The following is an 18,158-nucleotide window of genomic DNA, read 5'->3' as shown; positions in this document are numbered from 1 at the left end:
GTCGTTTATCTCGTTCCAAATGCGCGTTATCTTTTTTTTTTTTGGAAACAGACAAGTGCAGATGATCTGAAGTTGTAAACCAAATGGCAAGGACTCAAGCAAGATTGCCACGGTAACATGAAACAAACAACATTGCTACAGAACTTGCAGACGCCCGGACCTGATAGAGCAAAGTGCTAACAGACATAGAAGCAGGATTTTAGAGAGAAATGACCTGACAGTGAGAGTGAAGTGGTAACAGACATAAAGGCAGAAAAAACTGAGAGAAATGCTACTGCATAATAAAGAGATGCGCGGGGGGAGGGGGGGGGGGGGGTGGACCACAAAACTTGCTGGAATAGGTGAGATACGCACATCATGTGGTTGCCTCGGATTTCAAATTCTCAAGCACTCCCCCCATTCCTAAATATATGACGCTTTGGTAGTTCAAATTGAACTACCAAAACGTCATATATTTGGGAACAGAGGGAGTAGATTGTACGAACTTCCAACGGAATAAAAGGGAATCACGACAATTTGAAGTGGTGTTAGCCTTCTTTGTGGTTGATGAGACTTGGAACCATGGTTTACTAGCACAAAGTAAACACTAATGTCCATTATCCAACTAGTTGGTCTAAAATTTACATGATTCCTCCATACAATAAGAAAACAATCTATTATTTTCGATGCTGCTACCCTCGGCTGTATGACGACCCCTTGGATGCTACCGGTCTTCTCTTCTGTTGAGTCCTAAATGTTGACCCAGATTTTACGAATCTCCTGCCTGCGCTGTTATTCCTAGGACGTTCTTCAAATGCATTTTCAGATTTTCCAAACCTTGGATTGTTTCTTGCATACTCTTCCCTGTTTCTAGCAACTTCTTCCCTCTTTTTCATCTTGCTGGAGCTAGGCCTATATAGAATAACCGAGCGGCCGATTTGGTCAACAGCGATGGATCCGGTTGACTCCTCAAGTTGTCGTATCACATCAGGTAGTTCTCCAGGGCAATTCCCATGAATTTTTAGCTGTTGTTGAATGGAACCATGGTGAACAACATAATAACCGAGGAATGAGACTGAAGAAAAGGGACACTAAAACACAAAAAGGGATTAAGATGCACCAAACCATACAGTTCCATTGATGCTGTTCCACACGCACACGAAATGGATAGAAGGAACATTTTTGTGCAAGCTATCCCAAGTATTAGACTTGGATACAAGGACACAGCTACCCAATTCCAGCATATGCATGACTCCCAACTTGGCTAGGTTAGAATACAGACTCTAGAGATATCCAAAGTAAGCTAATTACTTTGAGGACAAACATGCAGATTGATTTATCAATCATATTGAATCCTAAAGGTTAGACTGCTTATTATAACACAAAGTTCCTGAAAGATAGGCTTGCGTTAAATTTGTCCTGTAAGGATGATTAGATGTTTTGATAAATAAGAAAGGAATTGTGTTGTCCTATATATGACTGGTAGGATTGATAATAGACTGAATCCTCTGCATGCAAAAAAAATCAGTATTCAGTCAAACAGAATATAGGTTGGTTATTCACAAATTCACCCAGTCCAACCAACTAAAATAACAAAGTTAATAGTTAATGATAGTTGGCCACACCATTTCAACCTGCAATCTATTATTCATCTCGATGACCTAAGACTGGCAATAATCCTATATTTGGACTGGTCTACCTAGTTACCAAGAGTTGCCACCAGGGCATGCATGCTGGGCACAATCTTGAAGACCATAATCAAACCATTTTCTGTTATAACGATGTTTCTTCTTTCCCACAAACTTGCCTTGGACTAGCTCTCTTCTTCTAGACTACCAGCATCTACCTTCTAACCTATCATTTTAAAATGCTACAAATACCTATCTGGTTGCGGAGCTAAAATCATTTCCAAAGGAGGAAGGCTGGTTCTACTTTCATCAGCACTTGACTCTCTTGCTATTTACTATATGTTGATTTTCTCTCTCCGGGAGAAAGTGATCGAGGCTATTGACGCTATTAGACGTACCTTTTTCTGGGCTGCTGATGACACATGCACTGGTGCTAAATGTTTAATTGCCTGGAAAAATGTTTGCAAACCTAAAACAAATTGGTGGTTTATGCATCAAAAATCTTCATATCCAAAATAATTGCCTTATGAATTTTTCCTACAAAATCCTTTCCAATGAGGTTCTTCCTTGGATCACTTGGTACCACTCCCAACACCCAAACTCCATGACCGTCCCCCGGGCACATTCTTCCTTCAACAACAACAACAAAGCCTTTAGTCCCAAACAAGTTGGGATAGGCTAGAGGTGAAACCCATAAAGATCTCGCGACCAACTCATGACTCTGGCACATGGATAGCAAGCTTCCACGCACCCCTGTCCATAACTAGTTCTTTGGTGATACTCCAATCCTTCAGGTCTCTCTTAACAGACTCCTCCCATGTCAAATTCGGTCTACCCCAACCTCTCTTGACATTCTCTGCACGCTTTAGCCGTCCGCTATGCACTGGAGCTTCTGGAGGCCTACGCTGAATATGCCCAAACAATCTCAAAGGATGTTGGACAAGCTTCTCTTCAATTGGCGCAACCCCAACTCTATCTCGTATATCATCATTCCGGACTCGATCCTTCCTCGTGTGGCCACACATCCATCTCAACATACGCATCTCCGCCACACCTAACTGTTGAACATGTCGCCTTTTAGTCGGCCAAAACTCAGCGCCATACAACATTGCAGGTCAAACCGCTGTCCTGTAGAACTTGCCTTTTAGCTTTTGTGGCACTCTCTTATCACAAAGAATGCCAGAAGCTTGGTGCCACTTCATCCATCCAGCTTTGGTTCGATGGGGCACAATCTTCCTTCCTCAATAAAATTATAAACACACAATTCCCCTCCAAAACATCTCCTGCCTTTTTCTTAAGGTCACCGCAAGCCCACCTGAACATTTTGTCATTTTCATTAGCTGATCATGAGGCGAAACATCAGCAATACAAGGGTTCGCAAGCCCATGCCAGAGGAAGGCAGGGGGGTTGACCGTACAGGCAGAAAAACTACAGAAAAGCAGCGAAGTTTTGAACCCAGGATTCAAGGATCGATTTGCAGATGGGACGCGAGCATCCCAGCGCCACAACTTGACATCCGCAGCGATGTTGCGAGCAACCACAGCAGGGGGCATGCGCTGGTCACAAAATACCTTGGCATTCTGGCTATTCCAGAACATCTCCTTTGGCATCACAAACAGCGGCTCCACTACATTCTTTTGGCATGACACCTGGCTACTGCACCAACCAATCGACGAAGCCTTCCCGAACCTATACACCCACTCCTTACTTACGCACTGACGTTTTGGTCTCCGTGATCTTGAAACTCGGATTACAATCTAAACTGCGGAATCACCTTACCTTTGTGGTGTCAAACAAGCTAGAAGTTTTGTTGCTTCCGATGCAGGATTTCAAGTTCAACGAAGAGCCAGATCAACACTATCTCAACCACAGCCATGGCTTCTCCTCCAATAATGCATAAGACCTAACCTTGCATGAGGACAGCGAAGTTGACTACGCCGATCTCATTTAGAGCGGCAGGGCTCCTAATAAGGTGAAAATCTTCGGATGGCTCCTATTCTGCGGCTGTCTAAACACCAAGGAAAACATGTTCCGCAAAAAAAATCTCCCCCAAACAACTGCTGCTTGCAGTGCGGCCACTACTCCAAAGACTCCACTCACCTCTTCATCGACCGTCCGAAATCCATGCAGATTTGGGAACAACTGGGAATCGCTCCAGGACCTTCAAACCAGGACCTCTGGAATGCCAGGCCACCCAGATGGCTGCATCTGGCCAGAGGTGCTCCTCTCCATTCTATGGAAGATTTGGGACTAAAGGAGTACATAGGAACATAGATGGTTCTAGCTGACTTTATTTTATGGACTCATTAGTTCTAGGCTTCTAGCTGATATGAACCTGGACATGTAGCTGCTGTCGCAGGTGTGCTATCTACAAGGACTGCATTGATCTCCTTGGTGATTTTGGGAAAGTCATCTTTGAGCATTGTCCGTGAGGAGCCAATGCAGTGGCTCATGAGCTAGCTAGGTTTGCGTCGACTCATCCGCCAGATGTGTGACTGGAGAATCCCCCTAGTTTTACTGTGCCTTTCCTCATGGATCATGTAACTATGGTTTATGATTAATAAAGCTGCCATGATGGCGTTCCCTCAAAAAACATGCAGGTCATCAAAGAGAGGTGGTGCGAGAACTATCCAATAGAGAGGAGTTGGTTTTAAGGATCGCTGCTGCTCTTCATACATTTCCTTGTGAAATTCAACATGAACATAAAGCGAAGGCAGTTCTGGGCACACATTCAATCCGAAAACAAGGTTATGAACTGGACTAAGGACATTGGTTGATATGCACCTGATAGCGAACGAACCCCTATTTATTATGAGTCTATGACATTAATCCCCATTTCCCGGCGAATACATTAGTAGTAGCATGCTAGTTGTTTGACATATACTGAAATCGCAATTTCCTAGCAGGCAACACTAATCGTAAAGGAGAGAGGGGAGGCACCTTGAGGAGCTCGTTGGACTCGAGGTTATCCGTGAAGGCGGTGACGAGGTTGGGCGTGACGCCGCCCTTCCCCACCTGCTGCGACTTGAGCTTCTTGCCGAGGCCGTGCGCGTACGAGGCGAGCTCCTTCCGTTCCTTCACGTCGAGCTTCGGCCGCGGCAGCCGCGGGAGCACGAAGGAAGGGGGCGCCTCCTCCTGCTGCTCCTCCGTCGCTTCGAACTCCTCTTCGTCCGCCGCGGCCACCGCCTCGGACACGGCCGCTACGGCGAGGCCGTGGCCGCTGGTGAGGAGGGAGCAGAGAGGGCGGTGGGGGGCGGAGAGGCGGAGGCGAGCGGACGGGACGGGACGGGAAGGGAGGGACCGGAGGTGGGAGGAGAGGCGGGCGAGAGGGAGGCGGAGGAGGGCGACAGCCGCCACGCTCGTCATGGTGTTCGACGGAATGCCGAGGAGGCGACGAACTCGGGAGGGGATAAGCAGGGGGACTGCAAGGCCGCAACTGCAGAGGCAGAGAGCGAGAGGGAGGAGATAAGCAATTAATCAGAACTCCTGGCCCGGGCCCCACCTGCCATAGTCTGATAGAAGTTCGGTGCCGTTCAAACGAGAACACTACACTCATTTCCCGCTGTTTGTTGTCAACAGGCTAACAGTTCTAGGTTGCCATACAAACACTACGATCTGAGATACACAGCGAATTTCTAGAGAATTTCATACGGAACTGTTAGATTCCCGTTGGATTCAGTTATTTATCTATAAAAAAGCGGGGTGAAAGCCTATTTCGATAATTCCCATTGGATTTGGAAAAGAATCTCCAGATCGATAATGGTCTGGGTTTTCTGATTGTTTATAAAAAGCCTTTGGTGCTTTGAAACATTGATGGATTCCTCCTTGACATATATATATACTTTGGGTTCCCGCAAAAAAAATCTGGAAAAAATGGTCAAGCCAGTGTCATATTTGAGGGGAGGATGAAGATGAACAACAGTGCACACAGCTAGCCATGAGGCACCAACAAGGCATCCAACAGGCACACGTCTTGACAAAAAGAACATATATAGCTCCCCGCAAAAAAAAAGAACATATATATAACAAAAGGAATTTCCACGAGCTCTTCACCGATCAACGTCTTTGGAGACGAAACAACATCATAATGCACATTGTACAACGCCAGGGACATGTATGGCTCAATGAACTTCTAGAAGACCTGGGCGACTTTGCTCGCCAGTACACGGTCCCGTTTTTCGATGAACTCGGAAGGGAACCAGCCAGCTTTCCCCCTGCACTCACCTTCAGCCCACCCATTGTTTGACACCTGATTAAGGAGGGTATCAGCACAAGCTTAGAATAGTTGAATTTGACTGCAACAAGGACGAGGCACTAAGAAAATTCAGCAAGTGGCAAGCATTCGAGCTGCTGGCAGCAGAGTTGCTGCCACCAGCGAAGGGCCTGGTAGCAGAGTGTTGCACATGGGATTAATATTAGAAACATGTTAACGGTTTAGAGAAGGAAGCACCTTCCGAACAACTACGTAGTCGCCAGTTGACAGATTGAGCTCAGTTTCACTCTCAGCTCGGTATGACTGGATCGCCTGACAAAAAAATGGGCATGTATAGCAATTAAAAAGAAAATCCCAACAGATAAAACAAATTAGTATTCGTAGGCTAGTTGCATTATGATGAAAGTAATAATTGGTTACCTCAGCCAGGAAGTGCTCCACTGTCTCCACCAATTCTGCAACTGTTGGAGTCCTCATGAATATGCCGTTAACTTCTTCATATGCGGGTGGCGGCGGCATAGAATTCTCAATGACAGGAGGAGGTGCTCCTTCAATTCTTTGTCGCTCAGATACCATCTGCAAATAAATAGTTCTGAATCATGATAACAAAACAAATATCTTTCTTGACGATGTACAAGTTTGTTTGTTATGTAGGTGTGATTAGAACGCCTATACAAAGAATCAGTACCTCTCTTTCAAGTTGATCTAGAATCTGAAGGACCCTTTGGTGGTAACTTCTCTCAGATTCAACCTTCAGTCAAGCCATCAAGTGTCATTTGAAGCAATAGTAGAGCTTACGGTAAACGGGGAAATGATCAAGTTTCAACCAAACAAAGATTAAATATACCATCGCGATAAGTCGTTGTAATGTCAGCCTTTGTTGTTGGGCTTCAACAGCAGTCATTGCTGCAACAGCTTCTTTGCCTAGAGTCCCCATATTTGATTTTAACTCTTGCAGCTTCGACTCAGCAGCCTCTAACCTTGAAATCATATCACCATTTCCAGATGTCTCTCTTAATTTCATTTGGCGCTTTGAAACTTCAATGGCCTGCACAACCCATGGATACCTCACTAAGTCTCTTGTAGCAACAAGAAAAAGAATGTGGTATAACATGATAGAGTGATGTTCAAATGAATAGTGGGAAGAAACTAATAGGAAGCGTAGATGGCCAAGAAACAGCTCAAAAGTCCATTTATGGGGAAGTGGTGTACTGATGTGTATTTTCATTTACACGGCAACTTCGCATGGCAAATCAAATAAATAAAAATTATGTGCGAGAACAATTGCAACTCCCTACACAAACGCTCAATTAAGTCAAGCATCTCACCTATTTCGTCTGCTCCTTATGTACCCAAGAAATGCAAGTGAACTGAAAGTAAACTGGTCTACTTTTAGATATCAGATTTTAGCACAAAATAAACAGAACATGAGATGCTGATCTGTTTAAATGGCTGAATGACTTCTATTGTTGCTTTACATGAAACATAAAAACAGTGACTTGCATGGGGCAGTGCTCCACATTGTTTTCCTCGTAAAACAACTGTGGACTTAGTGAAATAGATATGCCATTTTTTCAGCAAAGAAAATTTCAAATCATCTGACATTATGTTGAGATATTACTGGTTTACAAGGTACATCTTCTGAGTAATAGCATAATTTCTCTATGTCATGTTATTGTATATATATTTCAAATTGTCAACAGTAACTTGGAAATGAATGTTTCTAAAGCCATTGGAGACAAGAGATAAATGTAAGCATATCGGAATATGATATTTCATAGTGAAGTAACCTGTGCTTCAGCTTCTTGACGCATTCTGTCATATCTTTGGGCAAGGTGACGAGCATCTTCCAAAGGAGCTCCCATCACCATGGCTCTCAGTGGCTCTGCCACCTGAAAATATTGATCATTAGTCACAAATATGCAGGTTGGGTAATATAAACAAACAAGGTTGGAAGGATGTTATGAGTAGTAAAATGCATAGCAGAATAAGGTAGTTATTTCTTATTAGCCTGCGCATGGTAATGGATAATTAAGTCTTAATAACAGTTTTTACGGATGTGAGATTTTCCATGAACAAAAAGAAAAGCATCAAGACATAATATCACCAACATAGAACACAGGTCAAAAAGAAAACTATAGTCCCACTCTATTTTCCCACTTTTCTATCTTCTATTTAGCATTTTCCTATTTTAGAAGGAAAAATAAGATGTTGGGAGGAAGGTTCTGAAACTAACAGCTCCGCTCGAGGTCTATATTCGGTGGGAAGCTCAGTCTCATAAACAACAGAAAAGCTAGGGGGACACCATTTAGGAATTAGGACAGACCCAGTGCTATAAGCTCCCACACCAGGTGGGGTCTGGAGAACGATTATATATCGGCCAGTTAATCAGCATCTCAGTCAGTTAATCGCTACTCGGTGAGTCGCCGAATAGCCAATTGACTGATTTATCGGCCAATTAACTGGAAAAATCGCCCATTTATCCCTACTCGGCACCCGAACAATATGGTACCAGTTACCGATATCCTGAACATTGAGCCTTACACTTGCACAGTGCAATGAAGAGAGGCAGCGTCGAACCCAGGACCTCTAGGCACAAGTGGGGAGTATTTCACCACTGCGCCAGCCACCAGGCCACTGACAAATTACACTAGCATATATTTCTTAATTACTACCCTATCAGTACAGTACGTAACGGAAAAAAAGTGAAGATGACAGTGTTTTTGTTCCCACACAACTTAAATATAACCACTGAAATGATGACAAGTGGTGACGAAAATCAGATCATCAGCCGGCTGGCAATTGCCACTAGTCGTGTCTACTGAAATAAAAATAGAACCAATATGTAACGCATAGTAACGAACTTTACATTGCAGGTACATAATTCCCCTATGTTTTTATAGGTTATTACTGGGCTGAAACCAAAAAGGGACAGTACCTGGGTGCCAAACGCTTTCAGCAGGTTTGCCCGTTCCTTCTCCATCAGGGATCGCGCCTTCGCAAAACTCAACGCTGCCCTCGACAATGTACTCCCACTGGTACAGGTATTCTCAACACCATACTTCTTGCCATCCTCACATAACTTATTGCCTGTGAAACCATAACTCGGATTACGCGCCAAATTCAGAATCGACCATGCACTGCAGCAAGAACATTACCTAGTTCGACTTGCTTCGAGCCTGTGACGATGTAGCCCTCGACCCCACGAACTATATCCCTTTGGAAGTGCTGCAATGTAAGTGAAAAAATGACCAAACCGTAAGCAAAAAATAGGAGGGGCGAAGCATTACGAACCGGGAGGAAACAGTTGTTGTTGGTCTTACCTTGGCGGCGCGCGTGGAGATGTAGAGCTTCTCGAGCTTCGTGTGCTGCTGCGCCTCGCCCTCGTCCGCGAACACGCTGTCTGCGTACCCGCCCCCGAACTGCTTCAGCACGGCCTGCGACAGACACGGGAGCGGCCGTTCAGGACCTAGCGGCAGAAGACGAGATCTCGAGGGGGTCCTCGTGCGACATCCGAAGGGGCAAACTGACACGAATCCTGAGCGGGCGGTGCCGCGGTGCTCACCTGCTGCTGCCGGGCGACCTGCTCTCGGAGCTTGGATGCCTGCTTCCGGATGGCCTCCATTGGCCTCCGCCGCCGCTGCTGGCCCCCTGTACGACGAGGAGGTCGTCACCGAGGTCGGGAGAGGCGTTTGGTGTGGAGGAATGGAGACGGAGGGGGATCCGGTCCGGTCGGTGGAATGGGAGGAGAGATCTGAATCGGAGGAAGGTTTTTTTTTTTAGTCCAAACATACTTGCTTTATTCAACTAAAATGTTCATAGGGATACAACCGCCTCTTTGGTTTGGAGGAATTTCATAGAAATTCTAGAGGATAGGATTCTTATAGGATTTTTTCCTTTAGAGCCCTTTGGTTCATAGGAATGGATTCCTATTCCTACATAGGATTGCTTCCTATCCTCCACATTTCATAGGAAAATAAAAATGAGCCTAGACTCAATGGAAAAATTCCTTTGGTGTCGACCAAATGACATCTCGTTTTCTATTCCTACTTATAGGATTTGAGATACATGACATCTCATTTCCTACAAAATTCATATTCCTACGATAATCCTATCCTATGAACCAAAAAAGGCCTTAAGAGCCACACATGGCGTCCTAAACCGAGTCCAAAAACATGTTTGGCGAGGCTATGAGCCTCTTGATAAGTCTCACGACCCTCAAAGATGAAGGTACATTGTTTCCCTCAAAAAAAAGATGAAGGTACATTGCTGAAATTGTGCCGAAGTAGGCGTAATTTCCTTCACGCTGCTAGCATACATCCCTCCACAGCCCTGGCCAATGTCTCGAACCACTCCCTGGCAATCAGAAGCTATGACAATATGCGTTAATGCAAGATCTTGAGTCAGCGCAAGCGCCTCTCTGCAAGCAAGAGCTTCAAGAGTTGCCGGGTCTGTACCTCCATGGCACCTGATGGGCGACGAACCCATGAAGATGCCTTCTGAATTCCTGCAGATGGCACTATACGCTCCTTCATTACCCGATCTGGCAACAGCCCCATCAACTCTGATCTTGGCCAGCCCACTCGGCGGTGCAATCCACTTGCGTTTTTGTCAGGGAGCCATAGGAGTATACACCGGTGGTGGTTTCTTCAGTTTGCACTCTTCGAGTCCATGCAAATACTTCATAATGAAACCATGGGTTGCTTGTGGGCTCTGAAAGATACTTTCATGGAGCGCTTTTCGCCGGGAATGCCATATGGCCCATAAACTGATCAGAACCTGATTAAATTCTTGGGATGGAAGAACTTCCATTAGTTCAAAAACCCACCGTTTAGCATCTGGTTGTCTGATATTGTTGATTGCTTCCACAAGGTCAGGGCTTTGGAGAGCCCATACACATCTTGTTAGCTCAGTGGTTATGCCTTTAAGCTAGGTGTAGGATCGATTTCTCACTGAACGAACCGTCGATGTCGACTAGGTTATGGACGCACGGATAAGGCTGATAATCCAGGTGTAAGGACATATTTATCCCTAAGTGTTTTGGTGATTGATGACAATGCATTTGCGGACTAATCGTGTGCCATGAGTATTCCAGACACTTCTTTGCTAGGCACAAGACGATTGGGTGCCCCTCGAAGACTGACGAAGACGGCGTCTTTTCTACGTTTCTTTTTGGTGGATTTGAGTCGTAGGAAAGCCGTACTATTAAGAGGGGGTCCGCGTTGGAAAGGTTTGGGTGGAATCATCACGTACACGTCTCCTTTTATCCCCTCCTTCTTCCTTGGAGCTTCCTCCGTTTTCCTGCCTCCTGTGACTGGCTGCTGTTGTGGTTGCGGTAGTACTGCTCCTGGATCAACGGTAGTACCATAGGCATCCACGGTAGTACCGCGCGGTGGCGCGATAGTACCGCTGGTGCCCACGGTAGTACCGCTCCCCTGGAGCCGCACTACCGCTGCCCACCAGGCTAGTGTCGCCCCTTTGCGGTAGTAGGAGCGGATGTAATTTTTTACATCCGCACCTGCCGCGGTAGTACCGCTTTCGCCGTGCGGTAGTACCGCGCTATGCGGTCAGGCAGTAGTACCGCCCCTCGGCAGTACTACTGTGTCGGGTTTTTGCTACTTCCGTTTTTTTGCGGAAGTAGGCACGGAAGTTTCCCTTCCCCCTGGCTGGGACTTTTGCCTTGCGGTAGTATCGCATGGGGGGCGCGGTAGTACCGCGCGTGCGGAAGTACCGCCCCCAGTTTCTGTGCGTCTGTTTCTGTGCTGGGGTCGCGGCAGTACCGTGGGTCGGTACGGTAGTACCGCACAGCCGTGCGGTAGTACCGCTTGGTTGCAAGCAGTAGTACCGCGCGGCCTTGCGGTAGTACCATTGGCCAGGCGCGGTAGTACCGCTGGCCGCGGGTTGGTTGGTGGGTAACGGTTGGATCTTTTCCACACTATATAAGAGGGTCTCCTTCTTCCCCGTTGACTTACCTCTTCCATCATTAAAGCTCCATTATTGCTCCAAGCTCCATTTTCGCCTGATCTCACTCCCTAGCCAACCAAACTTGTTGATTTGCTCGGGAGTGGTTGAGAAGGTCCCGATCTACACTTCCACCAAGAGATATTTGATTCCCCCTACTAATCCCTTGCGGATCTTGTTACTCTTGGGTGTTTGAGCATCCTAGACGGTTGAGGTCACCGCAAAGCCATAGTCCATTGTGGTGAAGCTTCATGGTGTCATTGGGAGCCTCCAATTGAGTTGTGGAGATTGCCCCAACCTCGTTTGTAAAGGTTCGGTCGCCGCCTCCAAGGGCACCAATAGTGGAATCACGGCATCTCGCATTGTGTGAGGGCGTGAGGAGATTACGGTGGCCCTAGTGGCTTCTTGGGGAGCATTGTGCCTCCACACCGCTCCAACGGAGACGTACTTCCTCTCAAAGGGAAGGAACTTCGGCAACACATCCTCGTCTCCACCGTCTCCACTCTTGGTTATCTCATGCCTTTACTTGTGTAGCTTATTTGTTTCATATATCTTGCTTGCTTGTGTTCCTATTCGTGTTGCATCATATAGGTTGCTCATCTAGTTGCATATCTAGACAACCTACTTTGATGCAAAGTTTAAATTGCTAAAGAAAAGCTAAAAAATTGTTAGTTACCTATTCACCCCCCCCTCTAGTCAGCCATATCGATCCTTTTAATTGGTATCAGAGCCTCGTCTCTTTATTAAGGACTTTACCGTCCAAAGAGTATGGTTGATACCATAGACGGTGCGGAGGAACACTCCGGTGTGAATCCTATCTCGTCTACGGGCGATAGGGGAACCTCGGTCTCTCGTGAGGAGTTCAATGTGGCCTTGGAGACATTGAAAACCTTCATGACGACCGAAGTTGAGAGCATGTTTACTAAATTTCTTGAGGGGCTTAAACTATCCACCGCACCGTTGAAAGTGGGTGATCCCGCCAACAAGGTGACGGATGTTATCCCCGACAAGGGGGAAGCTAGTAGTGAAAAGGCTCCTTCTTCTAGTGGTAAGAATGGCACCGGCATCTTTGCCCATGTGGAACCACCACTTGTTTATGGTGGACCGATTCCTTCCACTCATTTGAATCATGCCGGTCCTCCTCCTAAGATTGTGAAAAATGAGGACTTTGATTCTTGGGTTTACCGCTTTAAACGCCATTTAAATCATGTGAACACTAACCTTTGGAGAATCATTGAAGAAGGTTTTTATCCGCATGATCCAAGCAACTTCACTCCTCGAGAAGCCGCGGATAATCAATTCAATGAGAATGCTCTCTTCATCATTCAAGATGCAATTCCACCCGAAGACCTACCTCATCTTCGTCCCTTTGCCTTGGCCAAAGATGCATGGCGTTGTGTTGTCTCTCTCTACCGGGGAAGCGCAAGCATTCAACGCTCCAATTATGAAGTGGTACAAGATGAGGCCAATGAGTTTGCAATGAAAGAAGATGAAGAACCTCGTGAGCTTTATCGGAGAGTAACCAAACTCGCGGTCTCACTACGAGATCACGTGAGCAAGGACACGGATGACAATTGAATCAAGCGCAAATTCCTCAAGGCAATGATGCCCTATCACAAGGCCATGTCCTCCGTCATTCGTCAAAGACCGGACTTCCACACTTTGACCTCAAGCGAAGTGTTGGATGAGTTTGTGGCCATGAACATTTTAGACAAGACCACCGATAATGCGGTGCTCCGTTCTAAACGGGCAAAGAAGCCTAACCTAGCATTGAAGGCCAAGCTCACCGCGGAAGAAGAAGAAGAGGAAGAAGAGGAGAGCAACCCCGAAGATATGAAGTATGCATATCATGAACACATGGCACTTGCTTCAAGGCAATTTTGGAGCAAGAAAAACTCGAGGCCAAACTTTAGCAAAAGCAACTCGAGTGGCACAAGGGGCAAGCAACGTGTAAGGACTTGCTACAATTGCAGCAACGTGAGTCATTTCATTACGGAATGCCCGTATGAGAAGAGGGAAGACAATGGTGGCAAGCTCATCCGAAAGGACAAGGCCAAGTCGTTCCCCAACAAGAACAACTTCACCAAGAAGACTCCTCCCAAGGCTTTGGTTGTGCAAGAAGAGTACAATGAGGATGATGACGATGATGAAGATGGTGAGTCGGTTTCCATGGCCTCCGTTGCCATTGCAACAACGTCACGGGTGTCTCTCTTCGACTCACCCAATGAGAGCATCACCGCCAAGTGCCTCATGGCTAAAGCCACCAACAAGGTAACCTCCAACATCAAAACTACCATCATTAATCATCCTTCCCCGACGGATAGCATTAATGAACTTGAGGGAGCTAATGTGGAGGCTAACGAGTTTGAGGCCTTTATGGGCAAACTCAAGGGAAAATCCAAGAAGCACTTTGTTGCTCTCTTGGAACAACTTGGTGAAGCCAATGACATGATCGAGGCTCACGAAGACACCATCTCTAAGATGGAAGGGCATAGTCGTGACTATGCTGATGAGATTTCGGATCTTTCCAATGCTCTTGAGGAAGAGCGTGGTCTTCGTTTGGCTCTTGAGGAGTCACACAACGTTGATCATGCTAAGTTAAAGAAAGATTATGATCATGTCCTCATTGTTTCTCGTGTGCTAAATTCCGAGAAGGCCAAACTTGGGGTTGATCTTGATAGACTCAAAGAGGAGTTTGATATACTTGACAAGGCCCACAAGGCCTTGAAGGGTATTCACGCTAGTCTCAAGGAGTCTCATGATCAACTCCAAGTGAAGCTAACTAAGGAGAAAGCAACTTTCCTCATATGGTTTTAATTGATAATGCAAATGCTACTAACCCGTGTTGTGAGCATATACATCTTGTTGAGGAAAATGCGAAGTTGAAGGAGCAACTTGAGAGAGGTCTTGCGACTTGCATACAAGGCAAGAAGAACCTCAACGATCTCTTGATCAACCAAAAGGGAGGTGTGGCCAAGGAAGGGGTTGGGTACGTGCCCGACTCCAAGAACAAGAAGAAGAATTACAAGACCAAACGACCTCCTCCCCTCATGCAAACCTTTGTGAGGGAGGGAGAGAGTGCCCCGAGGAGAAGAAGAAGAACAATGTCAAGAAGGGCAATGCCAGCCCTCTCAACAAAGCCGGCGATTTTAACCCTTCTTATGTGTTATGACGTGCTAGTGATGGGCATGTTTATGCCAAATTTGTTGGTTCTCTTCATGAATACATTGAATGGTCTATTTGGGTTCCAAAAACCCTTGTTACTAACATCAAAGGACCCATTACAAAATGGGTACCTAAAACCAAGTATTGATCTCTTGTAGGTGTTTGCTTCCGGTGGGGGATCATGGTTGCTCGATAGCGGAGCTACAAATCATATGACCAGAAGCAAGGACTTGGTGGTGGACGTGCACAAGGTTCCATCTATGCCCACCAATGTCGAGTGGGGTGACGCCTCATCTTCTAAGGTATTGGGACTTGGCAAGGTGGTCATCTCTCATGATCTCACGATCGAGAAGGTCATGCTTGTTGAGTCCCTTGCATACAATTTACTTTCCGTTCGTCAACTTGCTATCATGGGCTTTGCCACTTTCTTTGATATCGATACCGTGGCCCTCTTGTGGAGCAAGACTCTTAAAGTAGCTTTTGTTGGGCATGTCGAGAACGGTCTATATGTGATTAACTTTTCGGAGCGACCCACTAAGACCGCGACATGCCTAATGGATAAAGTTGATGTGGGATGGCTTTGGCATCACCGTTTAGCCCATGTCAATATGATATCTTTGCAAAGTCTCCTCAAGGGGGACCATGTCCGTGGACTAACGAATGTTAGTTTTGCTAAAGATTGTGCTTGCAGTGCCTGTATCGAAGGAAAGCTACATGAGAAGGCTCACCCTCCCACAACTATCATTTATTCAAAGAGGCCTTTGGAGCTCCTTCACATGGATCTCTTTGGGCCTCCATCCTTCGATAGTCTTGGAGGTAGGAAGTATTGCTTGGTGATTGTGGATGACTACTCAAGGTACACGTGGGTGTATTTCTTCAAGAGGAAGAGCGAGACCCAACAAACCATCATTGACTTTGCAAATGAAGCACAACATCAACACAATGCAAAGATCTTGACAATAAGAAGTGACAACGGCACCGAGTACAAGAACTACACCTTGGATGAGTTTCTTAGTGACGAGGGAATCAAGCATCAATATTCCGCACCCTACACCCCTCAACAAAACGGTGTTGCAGAGAGGAAGAACCGGACGTTGATGGATGCGGCAAGGACCATGATGGCGGAGTTCAAGTCTCCGTACAACTTTTGGGCCGAAGCCATCAACACCGCGTGTCATGCATCAAATCGGCTCTACCTCCGCAAGGGCTTGAACAAGACTCCATATGAGATACTCACCGGTAACAAGCCCAACCTCGAGTGGGGTGACGCCTCATCTTCTAAGGTATTGGGACTTGGCAAGGTTGTCATCTCTCATGATCTCACGATCGAGAAGGTCATGCTTGTTGAGTCCCTTGCATACAATTTAGTTTCCGTTCGTCAACTTGCAATCATGGGCTTTGCCACTTTCTTTGATATTGATATCTTGGCCCTCTGGTGGAGCAAGACTCTTAAAGTAGCCTTTGCTGGGCATGTCAAGAACGGTCTATATGCGATTTAACTTTTCAGAGCGACCCACTAAGACCGCGACATGCCTAATGGCTAAAGTTGATGTGGGATGGCTTTGGCATCATCGTTTAGCCCATGTCAATATGAGATCTTTGCAAAGTCTTCTCAAGGGGGACCATGTCCGTGGACTAACGAATGTTAGTTTTGCTAAAGATCATGCTTGCAGTGCTTGTATCGAAGGAAAGCTTCATGAGAAGGCTCACCCTCCCACGACTATCATTTACTCGAAGAGGCCTTTGGAGCTCCTTCACTTGGATCTCTTTTGGCCTCTATCCTTTGACAGTCTTGGGGGTAGGAAGTATTGCTTGGTGATTGTATATGACTATTCAAGATATACTTGGGTGTATTTCTTCAAGAGGAAGAGCGAGACCCAACAAACCATCGTTGACTTTGCAAATGAAGCACAACGTCAACACAATGCAAAGATCTTGACAATAAGAAGTGACAACGGCACCGATTTCAAGAACTACACCTTGGATGAGTTTCTTAGTGATGAGGGGATCAAGCATCAATATTCCGCACCCTACACCCCTCAACAAAACGGTGTTGCGGAGAGGAAGAACCGGATGTCGATGGATGCGGCAAGGACCATTATGGCGGAGTTCAAGTCTCCATACAACTTTTGGGCTGAAGCCATCAACACCGCGTGTCATGCATCCAATCGGCTCTACCTCCGCAAGGGCTTGAACAAGACTCCATATGAGATACTCACCGGTAACAAGCCCAACCTCAAGTACTTTCGGGTGTTCGGTTGTAAGTGTTTCATTCTCAAGAAAGGTGTTCGGTTGTCTAAATTTGAGGCTAGAGCTTATGAGGGCATATTTGTTGGTTATGCTACAAACTCTCATGCTTACCGTGTCCTCAATAAATCCACGGGACTTATTGAGGAGACGTGTAACGTGGAGTTTGATGAGAATAACGGCTCCCAAGTGGAGCAAAGTGGCACTTGTGATGTAGGTGATGAAATTCCTCCTCAAGCCATAAGAAGAATGGGTGTTGGTTTTATCCTACCCATTGAGGAACCCCTTGTGGCCGAAGGAGAAGGACAATGCTCCACTCAAGTGGAGCCATCACCAACCCAAGGCCCACACGCTTCCAAAGAACAAAGTGAAGGCCCTCAACCTCATGAACAAGACCAAGGGCATGATCATACTCAAGACGGTGTGGACACACCAAGTGATGCCCAAGGTCAAGTTCTCTCCCCCGAGCAAGTTCAAGATCAAGAACAAGTTCATAACGGCGCTCAAGATGATCAAGTAACCGCTCCTCAACTCACCACCAAGGAGGAATTAGAGCGTCGTGCCGCCAAGGTTGCTTCCAAGCTCTCCACCAAGGATCATCTCATGACGAATGTGCTTGGAAGCTTAAGAAAGGGGGTAAGCACTCGTAGACAATTAGCAAATTATTGTGAGCATCACGCATTTGTCTCTTGTGTGGAACCCCACAAGGTCTATGAGGCGCTAGAAGATCCGGATTGGCTCAATGCCATGCATGAAGAACTCAACAACTTCGAGCGCAACAAAGTGTGGAGATTGGTGCCAAGACCGACCGGGAATCACAATGTCATAGGAACCAAGTGGATATTTAAGAACAAGCAAGATGCCCATGGTATCATCATTCGCAACAAGGCTCGTTTGGTAGCACAAGGCTACTCCCAAGTCGAGGGTATCGACTACGGTGAAACCTTTGCTCCCGTTGCTCGTCT

At 46.3% G+C, this 18,158-nt stretch overlaps 2 protein-coding genes across 2 annotated transcripts; both read right to left on the bottom strand.

The window, feature by feature from the left end:
• Positions 1-496: 496 nt before the first annotated feature.
• On the bottom strand, positions 497-5,044 carry LOC125509563 (uncharacterized). Its single transcript, XM_048674553.2, has 2 exons — positions 4,548-5,044; positions 497-1,004 (listed from the first exon to the last, which is right to left on the bottom strand). The coding sequence occupies exons 1-2, from the start codon at positions 4,971-4,973 to the stop codon at positions 672-674; spliced, it is 759 nt and encodes a 252-aa protein (XP_048530510.1). The 5' UTR covers positions 4,974-5,044; the 3' UTR covers positions 497-671.
• Positions 5,045-5,472: 428 nt separating this feature from the next.
• Positions 5,473-9,604, bottom strand: LOC125509555 (SH3 domain-containing protein 2). The gene is made up of 10 exons (XM_048674547.2): positions 9,386-9,604; positions 9,144-9,257; positions 8,979-9,048; positions 8,759-8,910; positions 7,611-7,712; positions 6,668-6,868; positions 6,509-6,571; positions 6,241-6,396; positions 6,058-6,132; positions 5,473-5,856 (listed from the first exon to the last, which is right to left on the bottom strand). The coding sequence occupies exons 1-10, from the start codon at positions 9,443-9,445 to the stop codon at positions 5,740-5,742; spliced, it is 1,110 nt and encodes a 369-aa protein (XP_048530504.1). The 5' UTR covers positions 9,446-9,604; the 3' UTR covers positions 5,473-5,739.
• Between the last annotated feature and the right edge of the window lie 8,554 nt (positions 9,605-18,158).

Source organism: Triticum urartu, chromosome 1A, assembly GCF_056163025.1.
Source record: "Triticum urartu cultivar PI428250 chromosome 1A, HENAU_Tu73, whole genome shotgun sequence".
NCBI classification, from domain to species: Eukaryota; Viridiplantae; Streptophyta; class Magnoliopsida; order Poales; family Poaceae; genus Triticum; species Triticum urartu.
This window is presented reverse-complemented; position numbering and strand designations above follow the sequence as displayed.

What these genes read in the sequence shown, in the direction of transcription:
- LOC125509563 (XM_048674553.2), bottom strand. Translation starts at nt 4,973, where the DNA reads ATGACGAGCGTGGCGGCTGTCGCCCTCCTCCGCCTCCCTCTCGCCCGC. An exon ending in AGTCCAACGAGCTCCTCAAG is followed by an intron (nt 1,005 to 4,547) that starts GTGCCTCCCCTC and finishes ATTCAACAACAG; the next exon opens with CTAAAAATTCATGGGAATTG.
- LOC125509555 (XM_048674547.2), bottom strand. Translation starts at nt 9,445, where the DNA reads ATGGAGGCCATCCGGAAGCAGGCATCCAAGCTCCGAGAGCAGGTCGCC. An exon ending in TCTCCACGCGCGCCGCCAAG is followed by an intron (nt 9,049 to 9,143) that starts GTAAGACCAACA and finishes CTTACATTGCAG; the next exon opens with CACTTCCAAAGGGATATAGT. An exon ending in TAGATCAACTTGAAAGAGAG is followed by an intron (nt 6,397 to 6,508) that starts GTACTGATTCTT and finishes ATTTATTTGCAG; the next exon opens with ATGGTATCTGAGCGACAAAG.